The sequence below is a fragment of the Mus musculus genome, chromosome 6 (genome assembly GCF_000001635.26).
Source record: "Mus musculus strain C57BL/6J chromosome 6, GRCm38.p6 C57BL/6J".
Taxonomy (NCBI): domain Eukaryota; kingdom Metazoa; phylum Chordata; class Mammalia; order Rodentia; family Muridae; genus Mus; species Mus musculus.
Genome location: NC_000072.6, coordinates 24,094,727 through 24,118,234, shown reverse-complemented (window position 1 = coordinate 24,118,234; position 23,508 = coordinate 24,094,727). Strand labels below are relative to the sequence as shown.

At 37.2% G+C, this 23,508-nt stretch overlaps 1 protein-coding gene across 2 annotated transcripts in view; it reads left to right on the top strand.

The window, feature by feature from the left end:
• Positions 1-23,508, top strand: part of Slc13a1 (solute carrier family 13 (sodium/sulfate symporters), member 1) — a 79,837-nt gene that overhangs the window by 49,885 nt on the left and 6,444 nt on the right. The window contains exons 7-12 of one of the 2 annotated variants that reach the window (NM_019481.2): positions 159-310; positions 9,972-10,091; positions 14,126-14,221; positions 14,721-14,822; positions 17,883-17,989; positions 20,546-20,655. In NM_019481.2, the coding sequence (NP_062354.2) occupies positions 159-310; positions 9,972-10,091; positions 14,126-14,221; positions 14,721-14,822; positions 17,883-17,989; positions 20,546-20,655 (687 nt within the window). Of the gene's footprint in view, positions 1-158; positions 311-9,971; positions 10,092-13,129; positions 13,191-14,125; positions 14,222-14,720; positions 14,823-17,882; positions 17,990-20,545; positions 20,656-23,508 lie in introns of those variants that run through there. The other variant, XM_006505140.4, reaches the window with a different exon arrangement.

The following is a 23,508-nucleotide window of genomic DNA, read 5'->3' as shown; positions in this document are numbered from 1 at the left end:
TCACTTTGTGTCATTAACTCTACTTACCTTCCAAAGTTCTGTCTTCAAACACCACCATGTATATGAAATAGAAGAACTAGGACACATTCATTACATAAAAAATGTTGTTTGACCACAAACTGTTCTCATAATGTCTTTTTTTTTTTTTTAATGAACAGAATGCAGTCACAGGAGCAAAATATCGGTCAAGGAAGGACCACATGATGTGTAAGCTCATGTGTTTATCTGTTGCTTACTCTTCAACCATTGGTGGGCTGACAACAATCACGGGTACCTCCACCAACCTGATCTTCTCTGAGCATTTCAATACGTAAGTAAAGTCAGATTGATGATTCAACAAGTGGACAGCAAACCCTAGACGAGGTTCTTACCTGACTCAGCCAAGTCAGCGACTGAGTCGCTATGCAGGATTAGCTCCGTTTCCTATCACGATGTTTCTAGATTTATAAATCTACCTTTGGATTGATGAGGACTATGTAGGAGCTGATAAATTAACATTTGAAGATCTACTCTCTTGCTAAGCTAAGCTAAGCTAAGATCATGATTTTATAAAAGTGCTTTACTCTGCTAATATCAGAGACAGCATGCTTCTGTGATGGAATGGGGAAGCACTCCGATCTGAGCCTCTTGCCAGAAAGTGAGTAAATTTCTCATCACAGCTTATTCAATAATGTGATAATCAGTTGATAGGAACATGCACTGCTGCATGAAATGCAGCAGCTTTATGCAGCTTTATGCAGAGTTTGGATATTGAGCATTTGAACATAAGTGGGGAACTGTGAACATGGGCATCAACTGGAAGAGGCTGAGGTTGGTAACACCGAAAAAGAAAAAATTGAAGAATTAACTAGCTACCAGGAATAAAAGCATTAGAATATCCTACTGATATGTGAATGAATAACTGGAAGTTTATAGTTGTGATACCAGGCCACTACAAACCTTGAGAGATCTCCAGTTTCAACCATGGTAGTGTTCTAGTTATATTTAAATGAGTTAAATACTAGAAGTTTTTAAGTTAAATTATAAAATCTAACTAAAAAGTAATTCCTCCAAGATGTAATTTTTCATATGTAAAACAGTCACGTTTTGGAAACGTACTATGAGAGCTAAATATGTAAGTAATGCTAAAATATTTTGCATTATGTAAAACTATTGAAGAAATAGTTAGAAATACATGTTTTTCTTTGAGAGCTCAGAAGCAAGGTCTATTTCAAGAGTACTAATGCACTAGAGTACATTATATATTTGTCAGAGTGCTAGGAAGAAGAGTGGCCTTTAAGAAGCCCAAGAAGAGGAGGCAGGCCTTGTTCATAAACAGTAGGGTTCAGAAACAGGGAATTTCACTCCAAGAACAGAACTCTAGGCTCTCTTGACCTTCTCAAATAGTCTGTAAAATTTTTGCATACATTGCTTCTCCAACAAATGCAAGGCTAAGAATGCCAATCCCCATTCTACAAAGAGTGGCATCTTGTGTACTAAGAACAAGGATGTAGAAGTTCAGTTTCGATATTGAAGACCTTTGTGTATGTTTAATGTTTTTGTGATGATACATCCATCATACATTTGTTTTAATTTATATATTTAGTATAAAGATATATTTATGTTTTTTTATATTTTTCAAACAGTATATTTTGATCATGTTTTTGCCCAGTTCTCAACTCTTCCCAAGTCCTTCCCAACTCTCTCTCTCTCTCTCTCTCTCTCTCTCTCTCTCTCTCTCACACACACACACACACACACACACACACCAAAACCCACAAAAATGAAAATCAGAACAAAAAAAAATGAAAGAAAGACAAAAAAAAAAATACCAAAAGAAAATACAGAGACTTTTTAAAAAGCACATTTTCTTGTGGTTAACTTTTTTGTGGCTGGGCTTATTCTCTGCCCTGAAGTGTAGTTAATACACCCAATGGCATTTCATTGGAGAAAACTGATTTTCTTTTTCCCATTAGATATCAGTTTCAAATAGCTCTTTGGTCAGTGGTTTGTGTGTATCTCTCTTCAGTGATACTTCATAGGTCTTAGGAACAATTACTTAGGAAGGAATGTTTGAAAGGTATTTGATACATAAATGGAGAACTTCTAAAATTTAATCTTGGGGGCTATATTCCACAAATAGCCAAATTAAAAACTGGAAATACACCTGAATCGTTTCTGCAGCTAGATTTGCACCGAAGATCAGGAAAAGAGATTTTGCATCTCAACCAGCTTTTCAAATTCCTCTTCCTAGTGTTGAGACCCAATTAAATGGTTTACCACAGGTAGTGTCAGAGAACAGCTGCTATATAGAGAATGATCTAACAATTCTAATGAAATCTCATTGCATAGTTAAGTCCATGCTGAGTTTGCCCCTGCTCTTTGTCTTCCTGTGTAGTGTATGAACATTTTTTATTATTTAATCATTTTCTTGATATTTTGCATGCATTACTCTATTTTAAATATCAGGTCAAGAGACTTTTAACAATTTAAACAAATGTTTCAATAATTATTTTCATGAACTTAATGTCTCTAATCATGAAATTTGACTAAAGTTTCCTTTAAATTTATAAACTACTTAAAATATACCTAGAAATTCAGTGTTTTTCTTCAAAATGCTGTAGTTACACTAATAAATATATGGAAGTCATGATTAGAATAAGGTCCAATTTACCATTTGATATAAAATACTGTTATAAAATAAAATAGATAGGTAACTTTTACATGAATACATCTTTGCAAAATTCAATAAAATCATAAAACTACATTGGGGCAATATTCATCCAATTTCATTGGAAAAATATCAGAAGCTTCAAATTCGACAATATATAGTCTTTTTATTCATCTTTAGAGCTGGAGAGATACTCTGCTTCACTTAAGAACTCACTAAGATAACTACAATCTTTTCTTCTTGATACCATTTGCCATTGTTCTGAGCAATAATAAACTTTCAATGATTTTGCCTTCCATTGCTAAAGGCTACAGGAAACTTGATTATCAGTAACTTCTGCCATTGGTATTCAAAGCAAGGTGGCATCTTTCAAATGCAGTATTGGGAGAAAAAAATTGCATAACTTACTTTGAATTCTTTACAGCGATTTATCTATTTATCTTCTACTTATTATTATCTATGTACCCGTAAGTCCATATATCATTTTTGTAGGTAGCTTGAGAGATGATGAAAATAATAGAAATCATCATAATAGAAGTACAACAAAGCTTGGTCTTCATGTGGGTCCGCCGACACTTGGAGTGGGGGCTGTCTCTGACTTGGACTCTGTTGCCTGCTTTTGAACCCCTTTCCCCTAGCTGGGCTGCTTTGTCTGGCATAGTGGGGAAGTATGAGTTTAGTCCTGATGAGACTTGATGTGCTAGGGAGGGTTGGTACCCAGCAGGGGTGGGGCTTCTCTGAGGAGAAGGGGAGGGGAAAAGGGAGAAGGGGAGTGGGAGGAGAGGAGGGAGAGAGCTGCAATCAGGATGTAAAAGTGAATGAATAAATAAATTAATGAAAAACGTTGCAAAAATTGTCTTAATGAAAAGTGACCTCCCCAGAAACTGAAGGTGTGTCCTAAAACAGGACTTTTGACATATGCTACAGAAGATATGCTAGTGAAAAGTTGTTATTATTCAGAAAGATTTTAGAGGTAAACACTATGTACAGTAATAAAAGTAATGCGAATAACTCAAATCAAATGGAGCAATATCAGCAACATACTTTTAAAGAACTGGGGCCATCTCAATTTTTTTTTTTTGCATATTTTAGAGTGGCAGTGTGCACACAGATTGACATTCTAAGAGTCTAGGGTAAGAATCCAATTAGAAGTGCATTACTCATGCACTGAGAAATGATGAAAGGCTACTCCTGAGATGGCAGTGTTTAAATCCAAGGCATCATGCAGCCAGAAGGTCATTATAATTAGTCGTGAGAGTTTCAAGTTAAAGAGGCTTTAAAGCAACTCCGGCGACGTCTGGCTAGAGAGTGGTGCTATGAACTTCTAGAAGAGAAAAAGCATATTCCATGGAGAAATTAACTTAATCTGGTCAGATTTCTATGGCCTACTGAGAACCTATCCACAAGGAGATTGGTAGCAGGTGTCCTAAGTGCATGCATGCTCGGAGGTAATTATGTCAAGGAGCATCTTTTTATGGGCAGAAATTCAATTCTTGAACATGGAAATAGTCACAAAGAAATTAAATGTTTAAAGGAATTTAGATGAGAATATACTTCCAGGAAATACTGTCACTAAGGAAGGTAAAGAAAGCTAATTAAAGTAGGAGGCGAATCAGAAACATGCGGTGTTCTAGAAGTCAAAAAGTGAAGTCCATCTTCAGAATAATAAGTGGGCCACGGGAAGCTGAAGTGTTAGAGGGGGCAAGAAGATGGCCAAGAAAGGCCCATGATTGTGCTTGGTGTTTTAGAAGAGGCTAGATTCAACGTAGCAGCTGATGGTGGGCACACACCAAACTGAGCAGAGGGAGTAAGCACACAGTAGGGAGAGAAAGGCAGAAAGTTGAAGTTATTCAAATTTTAAAAAACAAAACAAAACAAAACAAACAAAAAACCAAAAAACAAACAAACAAACAAACAAACAAAAAACAAGAATAAATTGTGGCCTGACCAAAACATCAGGGAAATTCTTTTAGAACAAAGGCAAGATGTTGGTCTGGTTTTAACCCTTGGAAGAAATAGAAATCCTTAGAAAAGGAACGTTGAGGGGAGCGGTAAGGAGGAGGGAGCTACTGGGCAAGCTTTGGCCGTACACGGTGTCCGTGAAGGACTGATAGTTCTTGGGGCTTATCCTAACAATGGAGTAATCTTCATATCAAGTTAAACCGATGAAGGGAAGTGTATTATTGAGAAGAATTGCTATTTTCATAGTAGTAGTAGGGAAGTTTTGATGCACTATTTTCATCAAATAAATATGAGTGATATCAGTCAAGAAGGAGTTGCTGACTTAAAGAAAGGAATGTTATTCCAAGTAAAATGGCATAGCTTGATGATTATAAAAATATACTTTTCAGGTTTTAAGTTTTAGCTGTAAAATTACGGGCATAGAAAACAGCATGGAAGGAAGGCTTATTACCAAGGTCATCACAGGCATTCCTTCTAATTCTGTATCCAATCGTTGCAGCAGTCGGCTTATCAATATGGGTTAGGCTGCAAAAATCTCAGTGAATATATAAACCTTTAGAAAGTACCCAACCACATCGGTAGCATTTATCACTTCACACATGTAGTACTGAATTTGTAAAGTAGTCACGAGTTACTGTAAGATATTTACAATACCAAACAGAAACTAGAAGAGCTATAACACACTGTAATGAAGGTTATACACACAGCTACTTTCTTTTAAGAAACAAGACAAATATGAGTATTCAGATCACAACTGATTGCTGACAGCTGTTCTGCAGAAAACAAAACTCTGGTGGAGTGGCCTGCTATTCTATGATTCATAGAGTGTGGGGCAGTGAAAGAAATGTGTTTGTACTTGCCTTGGGTTCAAAGCTTACCTGGGTACCTTATTGTCTTTGCTAATCAGAGATGAAGAAAGTAAACCCAATCCCTTTCAATACAGTACTAATTCCCTTCAATAACTGCCGTGGCTTTCACTGCGGAAATGAGCCATATAAATCTCTTTGAAACAAATTCCCTGATAACAACCAGAGAAGAAATATGGGGGGCCAGCACCATGCAGGTTAAGGTGCTTGCAACCAAGCCAGGCAACTGAATTTTAACCTTGGTACCCACAGGATAGAAGGTGACAGTCAACTGCTGTAGGATGTTCTATGACCTCCATATATGCTCTGTGGCACGGCCATACTACACACACACACACACACACACACACACACACACACACACACACACACACACACCTTCTATACAAATACATAATAAAACCATTTTTTTTTAACTTAAGAAATGTGCACATCACAGAATTTGGATCTGGTCCAAAGTACATCATTTATCGTGTGTCATACACCATAACTTCTTTGAAAATCAGGATTATTTTTGTTGGTTTGCGTGTTTGTTTTACCTAAATAGGGAAACTGTTCTAATGTGTTGCCATAAGGACTGAAGGCACAGAGGGCGAGGCACTCTCCGTGGAGCCTGGACATGGCCACACTGTCAGCAACTCTGCTTTGCTGCTATCTTGCTTTTATTAGTTCTCTGAGAATTTCACACACCTTATTTTGGTCATATTCTCCCCATATGTATACGCCACTTTCTTGCCCACCCCTTAAGGTTTTTTCTTATCAATGCCACTTTGTGCTACCTAAAGATTCTTGGACTCCTGCCTTCCCCTAAAGCATGGCAGACTTATCAAGAACTCACTCCCAGAGAAAACTGACCTTCCTCTTCCGGCAGTTGACAATTTCTGATCGCTCCCCAGCTAGGAGTGAGAATTTGTGCCCACGCGCCTCTTCATGCTGGGATTTCTTCTGGTTTGGGCTTGTACAGGTCTTGAACATGCTGTCACGCTGCTGTGCGTTCATATGTTCTACCTCATTCTTGCTGCTTGAAATCATGGCCCGGTAACGAAAACAAAAAGCAGTCAACATTTCAAAACCTTTTTTTTTTTTTAATTATCCCTCAGTGTCCTCAAATCCAAAGCTGAGAAGTGACTTTGCCTCACACAGTAGAAGAAGTTATTAATCAAAAGCATTATAATAAAAAAGGATTATAATCAGGGTGGACACCGAGTCATTATGACTGCTAATGATCCAAATCTGTGAAAAGGCTGTAGATTTCCATAGCTGCATCATTTCTTTTAAGGCAGTTTCTGTGCATTATTTTTTTTTAACTTGAATTAAAGTAATACATCTTGTTCATCGTTGGTCATAAGAACTACAATAACAGTGGTATCTTTTCCACTATCAACATTTAAACATCCTTTAGGTCCAAGCATGTCTCAGTTTTACATGAGAAAAAGTTGTAACTGTTTTGAATGCCTTTTAAAAATATTATATTCTAGTTTATGGATATTTAGTGATAGACACATACGTTTCCACTTTTAGCTGGACGTGTCGTTGAGCCCACAGTGGTTTAGTGATAAAGGAGTTTTGTTAAATTAAATTGAAGCATCCCCTGGGTTGAAAACCCCACTTGACTCCATAATCTATGACCCTTGAATAATGCATGCAGCCCCTAAGACTTAGCTTCTTCCCCTGTGAAATAGAAGTAGAATGCCTTGCTCAGGGGATTTCATTAGAACTGAAAGTTCTTGGCCTACCTGCTCATTCTTCCACGTTTTCCTGGCCTCCTAATATAAGACAAGCCTGTGATTCAGCTTCACATCTAAATCTCCATTTCATCCTAAACCGATCATACCTCCCTGGCTTGGAATCCTACCTATACACTAATGGCTTGCCATTTTATGTCCGAGTCTCTGTCCCTTCCTTTGAGTTCTAGACTCATGTATAGAGAGGACTATCAAATATGATCACTCGGAGGGCTAAAGGACACAACAAATCATTCTGAATATGCTCCCCTTGTGACCTGTTCCTCAGCCAACCTGTCCTTCAGATGTCACGATCTTAGTATATGGCACATATATTTCTCCATATCTATAGAAAGATGTCTTATGCTCATGGATTGGTATGGTCAGTATTGAGAAAATGGTCACCCTGTCAAAAGCAATCTGTTTTATTTGATATAATTCTTACAAAAAATTGTAATACAACTATTCACAGAATTTTTTGAAAGTCTTAAGATTCAAATGGAATCATAATAGACCTGGCTCTGACACAGATATTGCTCAATGGGTTAAAACTGAGGACCCAGACATAAGTCCACACACCCACAAATGCCTGATTCTTGACAAAAACACCGAAAATATACATGAGAGAAAATACAGATCCTTTAAAAGTTCTTTGAAATTAAATGTATAATTATATCATTTCCTCCTTTTCCTTTCTTCAAACTTTCACATGTATCCGTCAAATTCTTTGCTTCTATTTCTTTAATAACATATATACTATTCATAATTTATAATATATAAACAATTCCTAAATGTATAATGCAACCTGCTCAGTCCCTATAATATTTCTTGTATGCACATTATTTAAGAGCTGACCAAATGTTGGGTAAACAATTGGAGGCTCTTCCCTTGGAAAGACTATTTTTAGTGATATACGTACCTTGGAGGTAATCAATATTTCTCTAATTGGACTTCAGGCCCACTCCGCAAGAGAGAAGTCATGCCTCGTATTGGAAAATTAGCCAACTACTCAGGGCTAGTAAACTCATGGGTCTTGCAGAAGAACCTACAGTTACCACCTTACTAAGCCAGCATAATTCCTAACTGTATTCTAAATATTAATTCTTATTCCTACAAATGAGACAGTACCTTTCACAAGTCCTGCTGGGAAAACTAAATACTGGCTGATATTCATACAAACAAAAGTAATCCTAATCTCGTACCCTTTATTCATTTATGATAAAAAAAACCAATCATAAATGGATAAAGCAACTACTAAATTTTTTAGCTCACACGTTAAAAATTCTTAGTATTTATGGGAGCTTCAACACAGAGTTTTATAGCTCAAATTAGGGAAAACACTTCAAATATTTATCATTCATTGTAATGAAACATTAAAAATCATTTCCTTTAATGATTATTGTCACTTATAATCAACCTATCAAACATATGTGAGATAATGCAGCGTTTGTCTTCCCATAGCAAGCATATTCACTCATTATACTATGTTCTCTATATTTTATATCTAAGTAAATTTGTGGATAACGACAAGGTTTTACCTTTTAGTGTCTTAATACTGCTTTATTTGCATATCTACCTTCATTTGCATATTTCCTTCTTCATTCACTAGCGGACAGAGCCTCTTCCTGGAAATTGTTTCCTGAAGATAACCTTGAGGACAGGGCTGAGATTTAGTTTCAGTTTCCTGGGCTTGTGTGATTCGCTTACTTCCTGAGTCTCGTGAACTTCCCTCTTCTCCCAATGATGTTATGCTTCAGTTTAGAGGAAATTGCTATGCAACAAGCTATATCAAAAATGGAAAATCTTTATTTTCACAAGGCTTTCTTTATCTTGTCATTTTAAAAGAACTAAAAACAGGTTGTCAATTTTATATGTGTATTTAGATTTCCAACTTTTATGTTATCACATCAACAAGAAATAATCAAAGCCAATTATTTTTCAAATTTCCTGATGTTCCTCTGTATTTATGAAATTACTGTGAAATGCTAATTTATTTAGTATTTAGACTATATTTTAAAGTAATGAGTGTAAGGTCACCACAAAAAGATGTTCATTATCTGAGCTTATTTAATTGCTGATGTTTTGTTATTTTGTTAATTTTTAAGTAAAATAACTGGGAGATAAAAAAAATCAGAAGTCTTACACAGAATATTTTACTATTTCTTCTGGTCCAGAGTTGTTTCATTAGACTGAGTCCTAAGTTAGGTACCATGGCCTATGATATACCCAGAATGGTACAATGCTTTTGGTGAAAGAAACCTAAAACTAGCCAGAGGAGAAGGTCTGAGCCAAGTCGAAGTTCTTCATACATATCAGGTTGCCAGATACCAGTGAGGAATGGTGACCAACAGTGAGTTCTTCCCTGTGCCATCTGTTCCCAGCCTAGCCAGTTGGTCTTTGCTCATTCATAGTCTGATGATTTGAACAGTAACAACAAAACGCACATCTTCATGTACACGTATTTTGTATTTAACGAAGATGAGCTACAGTGGTAGGCATTTTTCACAAGTATTCCATTAGAGCTTGATTTAAAAGGGACAACAGTTAAAGCAGCCCTCTTCTTTTTGTGGGGTATAGTGTCGTTATGTGGTTACAGAACGGGGATGGGAGACTTCAAAAGGAATGTGTGTTGGTATGTATACTGTGATTGTACCCCAGGAAAGTCATCTCTGACAAAACCACAATGAAAGTGTGGACTGCTGCTCTTTGCCTCATGACCACCAGCAAAGACTCCATGTCCTCCTAACACAGCTTTCTGTCTTCCTATAGGCGCTACCCTGATTGTCGCTGCCTCAACTTTGGTTCCTGGTTTTTGTTTTCCTTCCCGGTTGCTCTAATTCTTCTACTTTTGTCTTGGATTTGGCTCCAGTGGCTCTACCTAGGATTCGAGTAAGTAGACATTTTATTTTAATGTGATCAAGGCATCTATCTGCACGGTGCTTTCACCTCTATATCTAGATAGAGAGAATACCTGAATTCTCCTCTATGCTACACGCGCTGTGTTTCCACATTTTTTTTTTTGCATTCAGAAAATTAGCATGCCTGAACACATTTTTAGGATAGACTGGAATAATGTAAATAACATTGGCATTGGTGGAATCTATAAAGTACAGGTCTAAATAGATGCCCTTTAAGTCTTAAACCAGTGATATAGTAACTGCTCAGAAAGGCATAAGAAACTGGTGATGTCATGGTCCCAATCCAACTATCACGGTAGAGTTGTGAGAATCCATGTTGCTGTGCCTCTTAGGATGAATGTTCTTGGATTATCAAGTTACTTTCAATTGTTAACATGCAGGGTTTCCCTGTTTCATGTGAACTTCAAACTTAATAACATCTTCAAACTATAAAGTAAAATAGAGATCTGAAAAGTTTCTCTGTTGAAAGACGTTGAACTAATAATTGGGAGAAGAGAGATGGCTTTACTGTTGTTCTATTGCTGTGAAGAGACAGCATGACCAAGGCCAACTATTATTGAAACAAGCATTTAATTGAGGGCTTGCTTACAGTTTCAAAGTTTAGTCCTTTATCAACATGGTAGAGAGCATGACAGCACGCATGGTGATGGAGAAGTAGCTGAGTGGTACATTCTGATCTGGAGAGAGAGAGACAGAGACAGACAGAGACAGACAGACAGAGATACATAGAGAGATTGGGTCTGGCATGGGCTTTTGATATCTTGAAGTCCACCCCTAATGACACATTTTCTCTAAAAAGGCTAAACTACTAATCCTTCTAATCCTTTCAAAGAGTTCCACTCACTGGCAACTAAGTATTCAAAGATATAAATCTATGGGAGCCATTATTATTCAAGCACCAGGAGAAGTAACCCCAGGGCAGATGAGTAATCTCTTCAAGTCCTGCCCATGATTAGTCTTAGTATCTTCTACTGTAAACAAGAGGATTTATTCATCAGTTTGGTAAGATCACTTCTAGCATTATGATGTCAACACCCAAGAGTCCAAACTGAACTGCAGCAGCCAAAGTAAGGATATACTGGAAAGTAAAGAACCACTGATGGCACTAAAATGTCAAATTCTGTATACTAAGTGAATCCCCTGCTTTTCTAAGATTGAAGCTGGTAGTTTGATAAGCATTCAGTGGTTGTATAACTGAGAATACAGCCACCATAGAGCCCACCAAGGGCTAATCAAGAAAATCTAAAATGCAGCCTGTACTTTCAACTTATTTAATTCTCCATTAGGAATTTTACATCACATATAATTAGGATATATACATATATATCACAAATGAAAATTATTTTCTGACTAATAAAATATTTAAAATTCACTTCTATAGTTTAATTTTAATAATTCCAAGAACCTATGAATCAAGCAGCACACTGTTCTCTAAGACAGTGAAGGTGAACTCTCAGCTACTCGGACTTCTTTTGAAAAAAATGACACAGTACAGTAGGGGGTGGTGTTTTATCTGTGACCATAGTTTCCAGGTCTAGCAAGGTAATGACTGACATTTCCCCCCTCTCTATTTTTTCATCTTATCTTTTTCCTCTCTAACTGCCCAATTGTGCTAGTAGTTGGAAGATAGTACTGATGGTTTTAAAAAACATTCTATCCAGATTGTGGGAGCAGCATGTGGCAGTCTTCCCGCTGAAGCAAATGTGTGGAATGTCACTGACTTCAGCAGGTGGCCTTCAGTGTGACAGGCCAGCTGCATACAAAGTGCCCCTCCCAGGGAATCCAACCTTTCCGGGACTGGTTCAGTTGTACAGGTAGCAAGGCTGGGAGCACAAAGGAGAAGAATCCTGAACCAGTGGACACAGGCACACTGTCTAGTGACTAAACCCCTGCTGTTTTCGTTCTTTGTTGATGCTTTTAATGACTTTAAACAAATACATATGCAACCCCCACTATTATTTTAATATGGGGCAGGCATATTACAATAAGGTCAGTGTTGTCTTTCAACAGTCCTCTTGTTGTCCATTCCTGGTTAGACATGGCAGTTTCATGTTCCAACCAATTTTTCAGAGTTCTTTTCAGTTTGCCAAGGTGTGTCCCTCTAAAGGCTTTAGACTGACAAACAGAAATTAGCTGCCACTCCCCTGGCAGGCTACCATACATTCTGATTAGTGTTCTGGCTGTTAGCACAGCTAACTCGCTCATTATAAACAGCCCCAACATACCAGGAGCTCATCCATCAGACCTCTGCGTTTATTACAATGGAAAGGAGGTTGACACACAGTCTTATATGCTCCATCGGTTCCTTTGTTGAAGATTATCCTTCATTTGCAGGCAAGCAAATTCAGCTTGATCCGGTTACTGTCTGCAGCCAGAGAGAGAAAGCGCACTTGCAGCTGCTTAGAGGGTAGAAAAGGAAAAGTTTTTATCTTTGTCTATTGTTTTCTCTTTTCACAGATAGTTTTCTCACGGTAGTCCTCAGACTTGTTTCTTGGATTATGTATTTATGTTGGGATTAGGGATAAAAATTTGAGATTGCCAATATCCAGAAACTTAATAAAAACAAAGATTTAATTAGTCCTAGTCATAAGGGAAACAATATCTAACTAGTTACAGAGGTGATCATGTTTGCATGAGGATGATCAGGAATGTCTAAAATGAAAGGCTTAGGAATTACAGAAACTCTGTTTACCTAGTCATGGTGCCACATACCTTACTCCCTTAGCCCTTGGGAAGCACAGACAAGCAGATCTTGGTGAGTTTGAAGTCAGCCTGGTCTATATAGCAACTATATAAAGAGACCCTGTTCCAGACCAACCAAACAACAAAAAGAATCAAGGAAATTTAGCTCCTTTAAAAGGAAGTATGGAACAATGCTTTGCAGCAAAATTACATGAAGATACGATGACCGAGCACAAACTATCTATGTTGGTTAGTGCTAACTCCTTTTCCCATTCTCTCTCTCTCTCTCTCTCTCTCTCTCTCTCTCTCTCTCTCCAAAACAATAAGCTTACAGGAGACTAGGAGACTGTTCCCACCATGACTGCTCACTCAGGAGGACCCAGCTAACCTACTCACAATCATTCCAAGAGGCAAACCTTAAGCATCAATTTTCCCACTTGATTCTTCCTCCAGAGGGATTTAAAAAAAAATCTGCATCTACAGTAATGTCCCACAAAAATTTTTCAAAATTTGGAAGACCTTAGACCAGGAAAATAAAACAATAACAGTGAAAAGGGGCTGTAGAACCAAGCAGCTAAAGGCAGAAGAGGAGTGATATTTACTACTGAGTAAACAGGACTTGTCTAAGGACTCTGCTTTTAGGGCGGGTGAATCTCTCAGGAAAACAACGGACTCCAGTTTTTTTTTCCCCTTTGAGTAGCTTAGTTTGGAGTCTAACTTCAATAATTTTATGGCCTGGTGTCACCTCTTTAACATATTTGTGAGAGTTGACAGATCTGACAAAAATAAGTGTCTCAGATTTGCCAGAGGTGTTATGGAGTGGGTGAGTATAGTGCTTATGTTAAGACACTGAGCCCAAAAGATTATCTGTTTACTGTCCTGTCCCTGCCCTCCATTTCTGCCTAATGGGATGAAACTTCCTTATGCACAGAAATAAGAGACCAAGATGAACAAGAAATATACTTTTAAGGCAATATAGATATCAAGTATTCCTACATATTTATAGTTACCATTGCATAGAGAGTGATCAGGATGAGTGGGGGGTGGAAATGTATGAGGGGTGCGAATGATCTTTAAAAGGAAGAGATAAGGAGAAGACATCATGGATGGTAAAGCGAAACTTGGACATCTAGAAAGGAGCAAGCCAGACAAAGCCAGAGAGGAAAGAAGAGTCAGCGAAGGAGAAAGAAGCACAGACAGGCGCAGGGCATGGATTCCAGGGGTCAGTAGAGGGAAGTTTAACAAAGCATTCACAGACAAACCTTCTATAAGGGAGGGAGGTGGTGGTAAACTAGCTTCCTTAACTCTTATTGTCTCTTTCAGCTTTAAGATGTTCAAGTGTGGCAAAACCAAAACACTCAAAGAAAAAGCTTGTGCAAAGGTGATCAAACAAGAATATGAAAAACTTGGGCCAATGAGGTAATATACGCATGAGTACACACAGACACACATACACACACTCACCACTCACATCACACACACACACAGACACACACACAGATACACAGACACATAGATACACAGACACACAGACACACACACACAGACACACACATACACACAGACACACACGCACAGACACACACACACACATACACACACACACACACAGACACACACACACACACACACACACACACCAGTTATTTTAAAGCCAATTATCAAGCGCTTGCCAGCAAAGAAAGTTGCTAAGACCACAAACCCACACAGCTCAGTGACTACTTGTTACCATACTGAAGAACACACCATTGCCCTACTAAAATGTGCTAGGTGGAAACGCTGAGAAGGAGAAAGCGACCTCTGTAAGAGCACTCTGAGGTCCCACAAGGGCCACGGACTGTTCAGACTAGCTTGTCAATAGCCCAGTTTTCTCAAAATTTTGAAAACTAAGAAACGACAGCAGCGGTTTCTTCCACAGGTATCAAGAAATCGTGACCTTGGTGATCTTCATTGTAATGGCCTTGCTCTGGTTCAGTCGGGACCCAGGCTTTGTCACTGGTTGGTCGGTCCTGTTTTCAGAGTGAGTATTCGTATGGAGGTCTTCGAGCCCTCTCTGTTCCACCTTGTGTCCCTCTAAATACTTCCTGCAGCCTTGAGAAACTGCACGAGATGCTTGATTCATTTCTTTAAAAAAATATTTTTACGGAGGTTTTTAAGGAGATGACGTTAAGAATCAAAAAGGATAGCCATCACGCCCTGCATAAAGATCAGGATCCGCTGTACCTGGGGGCTTTTCCCTTCAGACAAAGTTAGACATTCAGCTGCACCAACTAAGCTGGCTAGGACCACAGTGTGAGAGTCACACAGGCTGTGTTCCTGAACCTTCTGTTTGTTCTGGGCAAGCCTCGCTTCCATTACCTGGAAGATGGAAATTACACTAGAATATAGAATACTGGGTCTTTTTTCCTAGGAAAGGTGGTAAATAAATCTTTAGTGTGTGAAATATATAGTATGCGGTGTCTTCTTAATCTGACATATATTGACTCACACTCTGTGATTTTTTCCACTTTTATGTCTCCCGAAGATTGTTTATTGGGCTCAAGTTTTATTTATTTATTTTTTTCTTTCCATCACATGCATTTTTCAGTAGTTTCCTACAGAATTAACGCTACCACCATTTCATAGATACAGCTGAGCTGACTAAGTGGTAAGATGAGTTTGAAGTGAAGGCTGGAAGGCAGAGGTAAGGCTCCAGCAGGCGTTACTGAGTCATGTGAAATTTGTAGTACATCCTGTGTGTTAATAAAATTTAGTTTTGAGATTTGTGTCCTCAGTCTATTTTTGATGGATATGCTCTGTTTTTTTTTATTAGATATTTTCTTTATTTACATTTCAAATGTTATCCCCTTTCCTAGTTTCCCCTCCGAAAATCCCCTATCACCTCCCCCGAACCCCAAAACCCAGAAGATTTTCATCTTGGCCTTACTGTCTTACCCCAGCAAGAATCCACACAGTTTGGGAGCAAAAAAATCAAAGCTGTTTGAGTCAGATGTATTCTGGCCTCATGGAAGAGAGAGACAAAAACCTTCCCCTAGCCTGACTACTCTGTTTTCACAGAGCCTTGCCAATAGCTAAGGTTCGAGGGATGAATTCAAACGTCTTATGCCTTCCTTGCCTCAAGCAACGCATGAGGTGGACGCTTTAAAGGACAGCTTGAGTCTCTGGATTCCGTTAGGCAAAGAAGTTCTCATTTTGAGGCTTCCAAAACAAAAGCACCATCTATTTATGTAAAAGAGGCTATTGTTTAAAACAACGTTAGCACTTTATGTTTTTTTCTAATAGGATTTAGAGCAAAATAGAAACAAAACAAAAAAAAATAACTTCGCTTCTCTTTAAAATCTAACCTCTACTATTATAAATACTGCCCCCAGTAGTAATGTGTTGAGAACTGGATGGAATCTGACAATAGCTGATAAAAATTAGGAGGCAGTCCCAATAGGATCTTCAGTACATCAGCATCGAATGTTTCTTCCTTGTGGAGGATAATATAGTCCAGGATATGTTTTGTTTGTATTGAGAAAGCAGGGTTTGCTATGAGCAGGTGCCTCTAATATCAGCTAGCTTTGTGAGACAGCGGTAGGAAAGGGGAAGGAGCTTGAAAGAGGACAGATTTGAAGATATAAATGAAACAATCACAAGCAAATAAAATTTGTATAAGCTCGATAATTTATAGTGGTGAGATAACCCAATCCATAATGAATCAAATCTCCAAATAGTGAGACAATTATAATTTAAAATGTGTTATGAAAAATGTTTGTTTAACATTTATACCTTTATCTATCCTGTAAAATATGTGTGTAGTATGTGCAAGTTTTAGGCAGTTACAATTTCTAAAGCTGGTATGATATATTAAGATTTATTGCTACCACCTAATGTTTTCATTCCATCTGTTTGAACCTGGACTGATTTCAATATGTCTTTTCATATAAAACAAAATCCAGTTACATGACACCTGGCCCAGCTTGGCAAAAACTCAGCCAAAAAATGTAACTAAAATAGAACAATAACGAAACAATATAGTTACAGGAAGTGGTGAGGTTTTTTTAGAAATAATTATGCCATTGTAGGGTTTTAGTCATCAAGACAAGAAAGTAAGCCATATTTAAGATAAATTTAAAAAAACATATATCATACTGAGAAACATAATATACTTCCTTGATTATTTAGATTTTGTACACATAAACTATAAGAATATAGGTAGTTTCGCGGCAAATAAGATATGATAGAAAAACAAGCCTTATGATGTCCGTGTTTCTTCAGGCTACAAAGATGCACGTAGTTGATACTGCTGACTTCTAAAGCTGTATTCTAATTACTTGTGTCTGTTTCATTTGTATAATCTCCAGGTGCCTCTTAACTGCTGAGGCTTCCGGGAACCTGTCCTTTTGCTAGAATGGTCTAGCGGTTCTCAGCCCCATCTGTTCCTGAATTACTCTTAATTTGTACAGAGATCATTTGTGAGCATCTCATAAGCCATTCTGATAATTAATCTCCTCAAGTTTATAGAGGGAAAAGCAGCCAATGTGTTGCTCTTGCTTTCCTTTGTGTGTATATCTAGGACCCTCGACAGGAGCAGGTGTTTCATCCTAGAAACCAGATCAAGTTTCTTTCACAGTTTGTAGAGGAGTTTGAGGGGACACTAGCAACAGCAGGTCACGCTAGATTCAATAGAAGGACATTATAAATCAATTACATGGGGCTTTGCCAAACTCCAGCGACTGTTTCAAGCTCAAGTATCTGACACTGTAATAAAAAGCAAGATCTCAAAGAGGAAATTGGTTAACAAATCTGAAAGTCGACCTGAAAAAAACATTGCTCTCTTGGTCTGATAAAGTAGCCTCCAAATAGGTGGTACTGATAATCTGAGAAATGTATTAAATTGTTAAGCATGCATTCTGAAATGCATTCTTGGTCTTTGCAAGTTACTTCACTTTACTGGAAAGGTGTATGTTTTATGATTGCCCAGAGTAAATGACCTGTATTATCACTTCTACTTATTATTAACATAACTAATTGATACCTTAGCTCACATAGGTTCTTAGTGCCATCTTTAATGTACACATTTGTTTATATTTTTCAGGTACCCGGGTTATGTTACAGATTCAACGGTTGCTTTAGTAGCAGGAATCCTTTTCTTTCTAATTCCAGCTAAGAAAGTGACAAAAATGACATCTGCAGGAGAAATTAGTTGAGTATCATTTTGAACACTGAATTTATAGAAGACCTTTAAGAAATCAAAATTCTACCAGCTTCAGTTGGCAAATAGTATTAAAAATGGCCAAAACCCTTATCATAGCATATCCCACTTACACCCGAGTTCCTCACTCAGCTGGAGTTTGCCTCCACCTACAGGAAGACTCACTAGAGTTTACTTGAAGGAAAAGTATATTTCCTTTAATACCCAGGTTCCAGGTCTTCTATGACAAATACCACCTCCCAAGATCAGAATATTAACTAACAAGTAAATAAGAGTTTATCAATTACTTCTTTATGATGCTACCTCCGTCATAAGTTCTGAGAATCTAGAAAAGAGTGAATTTTATGAGAGAGGTTGCTTCCAGTTTCACAGAACTCCTTGGAGAAAAGAAAACAACCCCCATGTGGAATTAACCTGTGGTCACAACTGGAAAAGTTATTCAGTAGGCGCACTTACGTAGTCTGTTTACAACCCATGGACAGAGAAGTGCACACATCAGCAGAAGCTGACATGAACTCCAATCGTGTCTATGCTTTGTATTAACTTTGATTTTCAGTAGTTATATTCCTAAATTACACACGTAGGTCAGATGGGTTATAATAGTTTGGAAACACAGTTGATTGGGGTTTTTTGTTTGTCTTTTTTTTTTTTTTTTCTGAAGTGAGACTGTGAGTTCTGTAGTTGGGTTGGTACCTCTTAAGTCATCTTTAAATGATGAATTTTTCAGATTTGCAGACTTGATTTAAATGAGTAGCATACTGCAGAAATAAAATAGTTCCATTCTTCGTAAGATTAGAATATATCGATGTGTATTATGCAGCTATAGAATTCTATAGCAATGGTTCCTTTGAGCCCACTAGAACAGTGGATTTCAACTTGTGGGATGTGACCGCTTTGGGGGTTGAGTGGCCCTTTCACAGGAGACACATATCAGATATCCTGCATATCAGTATGTCCATTGCTATCCATAACAGTAGCAAAATGAATTACAGTTATGAAATTGCAACAAAAATATTTTTATGGTTGGATGTCACCACAACATGCAACTGTATTAAAGGGTTGTAGTATTAGGAAGGTTGAGAACCACTGAACTAGAATCTATAGCCACTCTACTTAATGCCCAGTGATGGCAAGTGTTGATGAAGAAGCAGTTTGCTTTAGCCTCCTTGGTTCTTACCTCTTAACACACATGATCTTAGTCTACTCAACAGACTTGGGAGCCTATTTTCAGTCATCAGTTAAAAGTTTGCTTTAGATCTGGTAAAAAGAGAAACATAAGGGAGGCTTAATAGTGTTCTTATGACATCACTGTGTAGAGAGAACACATATTACATACAAATGTCTAAAGAAAATAATGTGCTCCTAAGTTAACTTATTCATCAAGTTGATGGATGTATATGAGGAAAAGTCTTTATGCTGATTGCTTCATGAGCATGAACATTCTTGAAAACGATATTTCAACATTCGATTTTGAATTTTGAATAATCCTTAAACCAGAATCTTGATTCTCTTTATGATTAAAAAATCGGCTTTAGTGAATGATTAAAATTCCACACTGATACTATTGAGGAAATAGGGTATTATCAACATTTGATATAAGAAAGAAAGGTGCATGTGTTAGTTTCATGTTGGTTGCTGACATACATAGCCTGAAAACAGAACACCATAAAGGATGGAAGTACTATTGGGCTTACAATTCTGGAGTACAGTCCACCATTGGGTGATACCAAGGACGGAACTTTAGTCACATCACATCCATTGTTAAGAGCCATAATAAGCAAATGTATTCATGATTTTGAAGCTTTCTCTACTCTTATAAAATCCAGGGCTCATCACATGAAATGGTATGACCCATAGTTTCCTGGGTCTTCCCACATCAAATAACAGTCAAGACAGTCCCCACAGACATACCTAAGGCCAAGCCAATCAAGAAAACCCATCATTGAGTCTCCCTTCTCATGTGATTCTAAATTGTATCAAATTGACTGAGTCCAGTACACTGACCAATAGTACAAGTAGAAAGATGAGCCAAGGAATAAATGGCATTACTAATGACAATATAATAACAACTTATGTAAACATATTTCAAATATTATCTGAACAATTTGTCTATGTCACTTTAAAAATATTTATTATAGGTGTTGTTTTAATTTTATGTATATGAGTGTTTATATATATATACTATTTGGATCCCTTATGCCTGTAGAGACCAGAAGAGGTGATCAGATCTCTTAGAACTGGAGTTATAACAGTTGTGAGCCACCACCTAAGTGCTGAAAATTGAGCCCAGTTCCTCTAGAGAAGCAGCCAGTGTGTTTAACTGTTGATCCATCTTTCCAGTCCTAAAGTCATATTATTTTTAATCATTATAATATAATATTCTGCTTAAGGTCAGTGGAAACTCTTAGTCCATGTCAAATCTCTGCCTTGAAAACAGTATCAGAATATTATAAGCTTCTTGTAAAATAACTATTCAGGACATTGATAAAAAATTTCCTATTGCCTTATTTTAAACACTATTTAACTGTAGGATTTTTATTTTGCAGTTGCTTTTGATTACACTCCTCTGATTACTTGGAAAGAATTCCAGTCATTCATGCCCTGGGACATAGCCATTCTTGTTGGTGGAGGCTTTGCCCTGGCAGATGGCTGTCAGGTAATGCTCAGTGTGGAAGATATTTAACAATGAACTAGACTGTTGAAAAGAAGAACACAGGCACATCCAAGCTTTGGTCATATTCCTCTTTATCCTCTCATTTAATAATGCATAATTCAGTAGCCATATATTATTCCACACAGATGATGTGTGTTCATAGTTCAAGAACTTTCATAGGCTATAAATGTAATGATGTGTGTTCAGGAATGTCAAAAGAAATAATGCAAAGAAGATTACCTTATTTGTAATATATTATGTCCACTGTCAGGAAGAAACAAAACTTCTTGAGTTAGACAGTTGTCCCTTTCATTGATCTACCCACCAGCTGAAGCAAAGCATGCTTCTATCCCTTCTAATTGCCCTGGGCATTGTAGGTTTCCTAGTAGAAAACTATCTTCTCTAAAAATTCATGGGCACATGTACATACAAACAATATCTAATAGAATCAGTAGATTGAGTGTATATACATAGAATATAACACATATAAACAACCATATGATGTTAAAGAAGAGACTGGGTATTTAGGAGGGGAGACATGGGACAAGTTTGGGGAGGGAGGCTTGAGATTGGTGTGGATATAGTATTAACAACACTCTCAAAATTCTATCTGTAAAAAGAAAATAATATTTTTTCCTTCTATCTGACTAAAAACCATTCTCTCGTATGGGTTTTATAGCTGTTTATTAAATCTTCAGAGGTGATTTGCGTCCATTTCCACACTTGGTCACAAACAGGAGAATTGCAAGAAGGGAATAGAAGTGCCCTGGTTCTTCGAAGTTATTTTTACTTATTGATTTTTTTAACAATATTCAGATAAAATACTATTTCTTTTTGATAATTTGTTGGGAGAATAATATTTGCTTCTAACTTTAGTATCAGCTTCTGTAAAGTATTCAGACTCTCAGCTTTTAGCAATAGAATTTAGTAATAGTTATAAGTCTTAGGAATTGGCTCAATTCAGAGAGCCTTTTGCAAAATTGTTTTAGGCTTAGGTTTGCCCTGTCTCATAATCTGTCCAGATAGAAATAACAGTTTTCTTTTCTACTATTTCAGCAGTAATGAGGTCTGAACTCTGAGAATAAATAACTGCCATCTCTTTGTCTACTGACTTGCACTGAGAGGATAGCAGAATGAGAAATTCTGGCATTCCTAAGAATTTGCTCGTCTCTCCTCAGAGTACGTCTAGACTGGACTCTAGACAAAGTGGCCTTGAAACCATCGACCTCAGAGCAGCAAAATCTGAGGAAATGAAAAGGCGTGGTTTAGTCTGATACACATGGCTCTGTCAGTGGAAGAGTTAGAGAAATCATGAGGGAAGACTAATTATAAAAATGCTAGCCATTGGATTCTGCATTCTGAAAGAATTTCTAGAAAGGAACCACTCCTGAGTAACCAAACTAAAGTCTACAGCTATCTGGAGAAAAAAAATTAAAAGGGAAAAAAAAGAGAGAGCCTGTACACAAATACAACCTTAGAAATTGGTTTTACAAAGTCCTAGGAGACGATTTGAAAAATGTTTGTTTGAAGTTGTAATTTGTCTGTCAAATGTCTTAAGCCACAGAATACTTCTCCTTGGAAAAACCATGAGTTAACAATGATGTGTTATTCACATCATGCTACGACCTCTCTCTTAAATGTCCCTCACAGGATTTAACATGATTGATGTCTCACAAAGTAATAGACACTGTCCAGTCCTTACCAATGAATAATTTCTTTTTGTTATTTTTCACATTCCTCAAATGATTTTCTAAGATAACTCTGAAAAACTAAATACTATTTTTCAAATATTCCTATTCTCCCAAGAGCAGAATAATAATAATAAATAATAATAATAATAATAATAATGATAAAACCTATCAGTCTTTAAAGACAAAAATTGTATAGCACAGACAAAATAACTGGAAGCAATAGATTAACTTGTAAGCATGGGAGAAGCTGGGACTGATTATTAAAAATGGTTTAAAAAGTATGCGAAGTTATGTGATTTCCTCAAATACCATCCCCACTCATGAAATGGCCACACAGACTTTAGAAACTTAAGCTTTACTCTGTAGCAAAGTTAAAACAAAATCCTTCCTCAGACAGCTTTATGTTACCCAGAGCTTAAAATCACCATGTCATGGTCTTTTTAGATTAAAAAAAAAAATGTAGTCAAGAGTTACTAGATGACTGGGGGAACCTCAGATACAATAACCAAAGACAGAAAAATCAAATATAGAAACAAAAAAAAAAATGGATCAAGGACGATATGGAAGGAAATGCATAAAGCAAAGAACACCTTAAATCTCATCATTGGTGCCTCAGAGGTGTTAGAAATATCAAAGAATATCATTTAAAAAAGTATGAAAAAGTAAGTCTCAAAAATTAAAATGATGATATTATATTTATAATTAAAACTCACCAACGACGCTAAAAGGAAAAGTAAACTTGTATCAGAAATGCAACAAAAAGGTAAAAGGAAGTAAACAGGAGATAGAAATTGTAGTCTTGTACCAAGCGCTCAGCTCTAAAACACACACATACAAGCAGCAGCAGCTCCTTCGGGAGCCTGCGTTTATCTATGCATTCATGTATGTGAGGCTCTGTATGTGTGCATAATGATAATAAATACAAGGAGGGCATGAATCTGAGAGGGAATAGAGGAACATGGAAAGGGCTGAAGAGAGCACAGAGGGGTAAACAGTGTATTATATTTTAAATAAGAATAAAGTAAAATTATAAAAGATAAGAAAACTAGAGTATTTGTTAGAAAATTCCTCAAAAGTCTCTTTAGGAAAGGAAAAACGTGCTGAAAGGGAGGATAGTTCTAAAATAACACAGGCATTCTCAGAAGTGAAGCCTGTGAGATTTTCA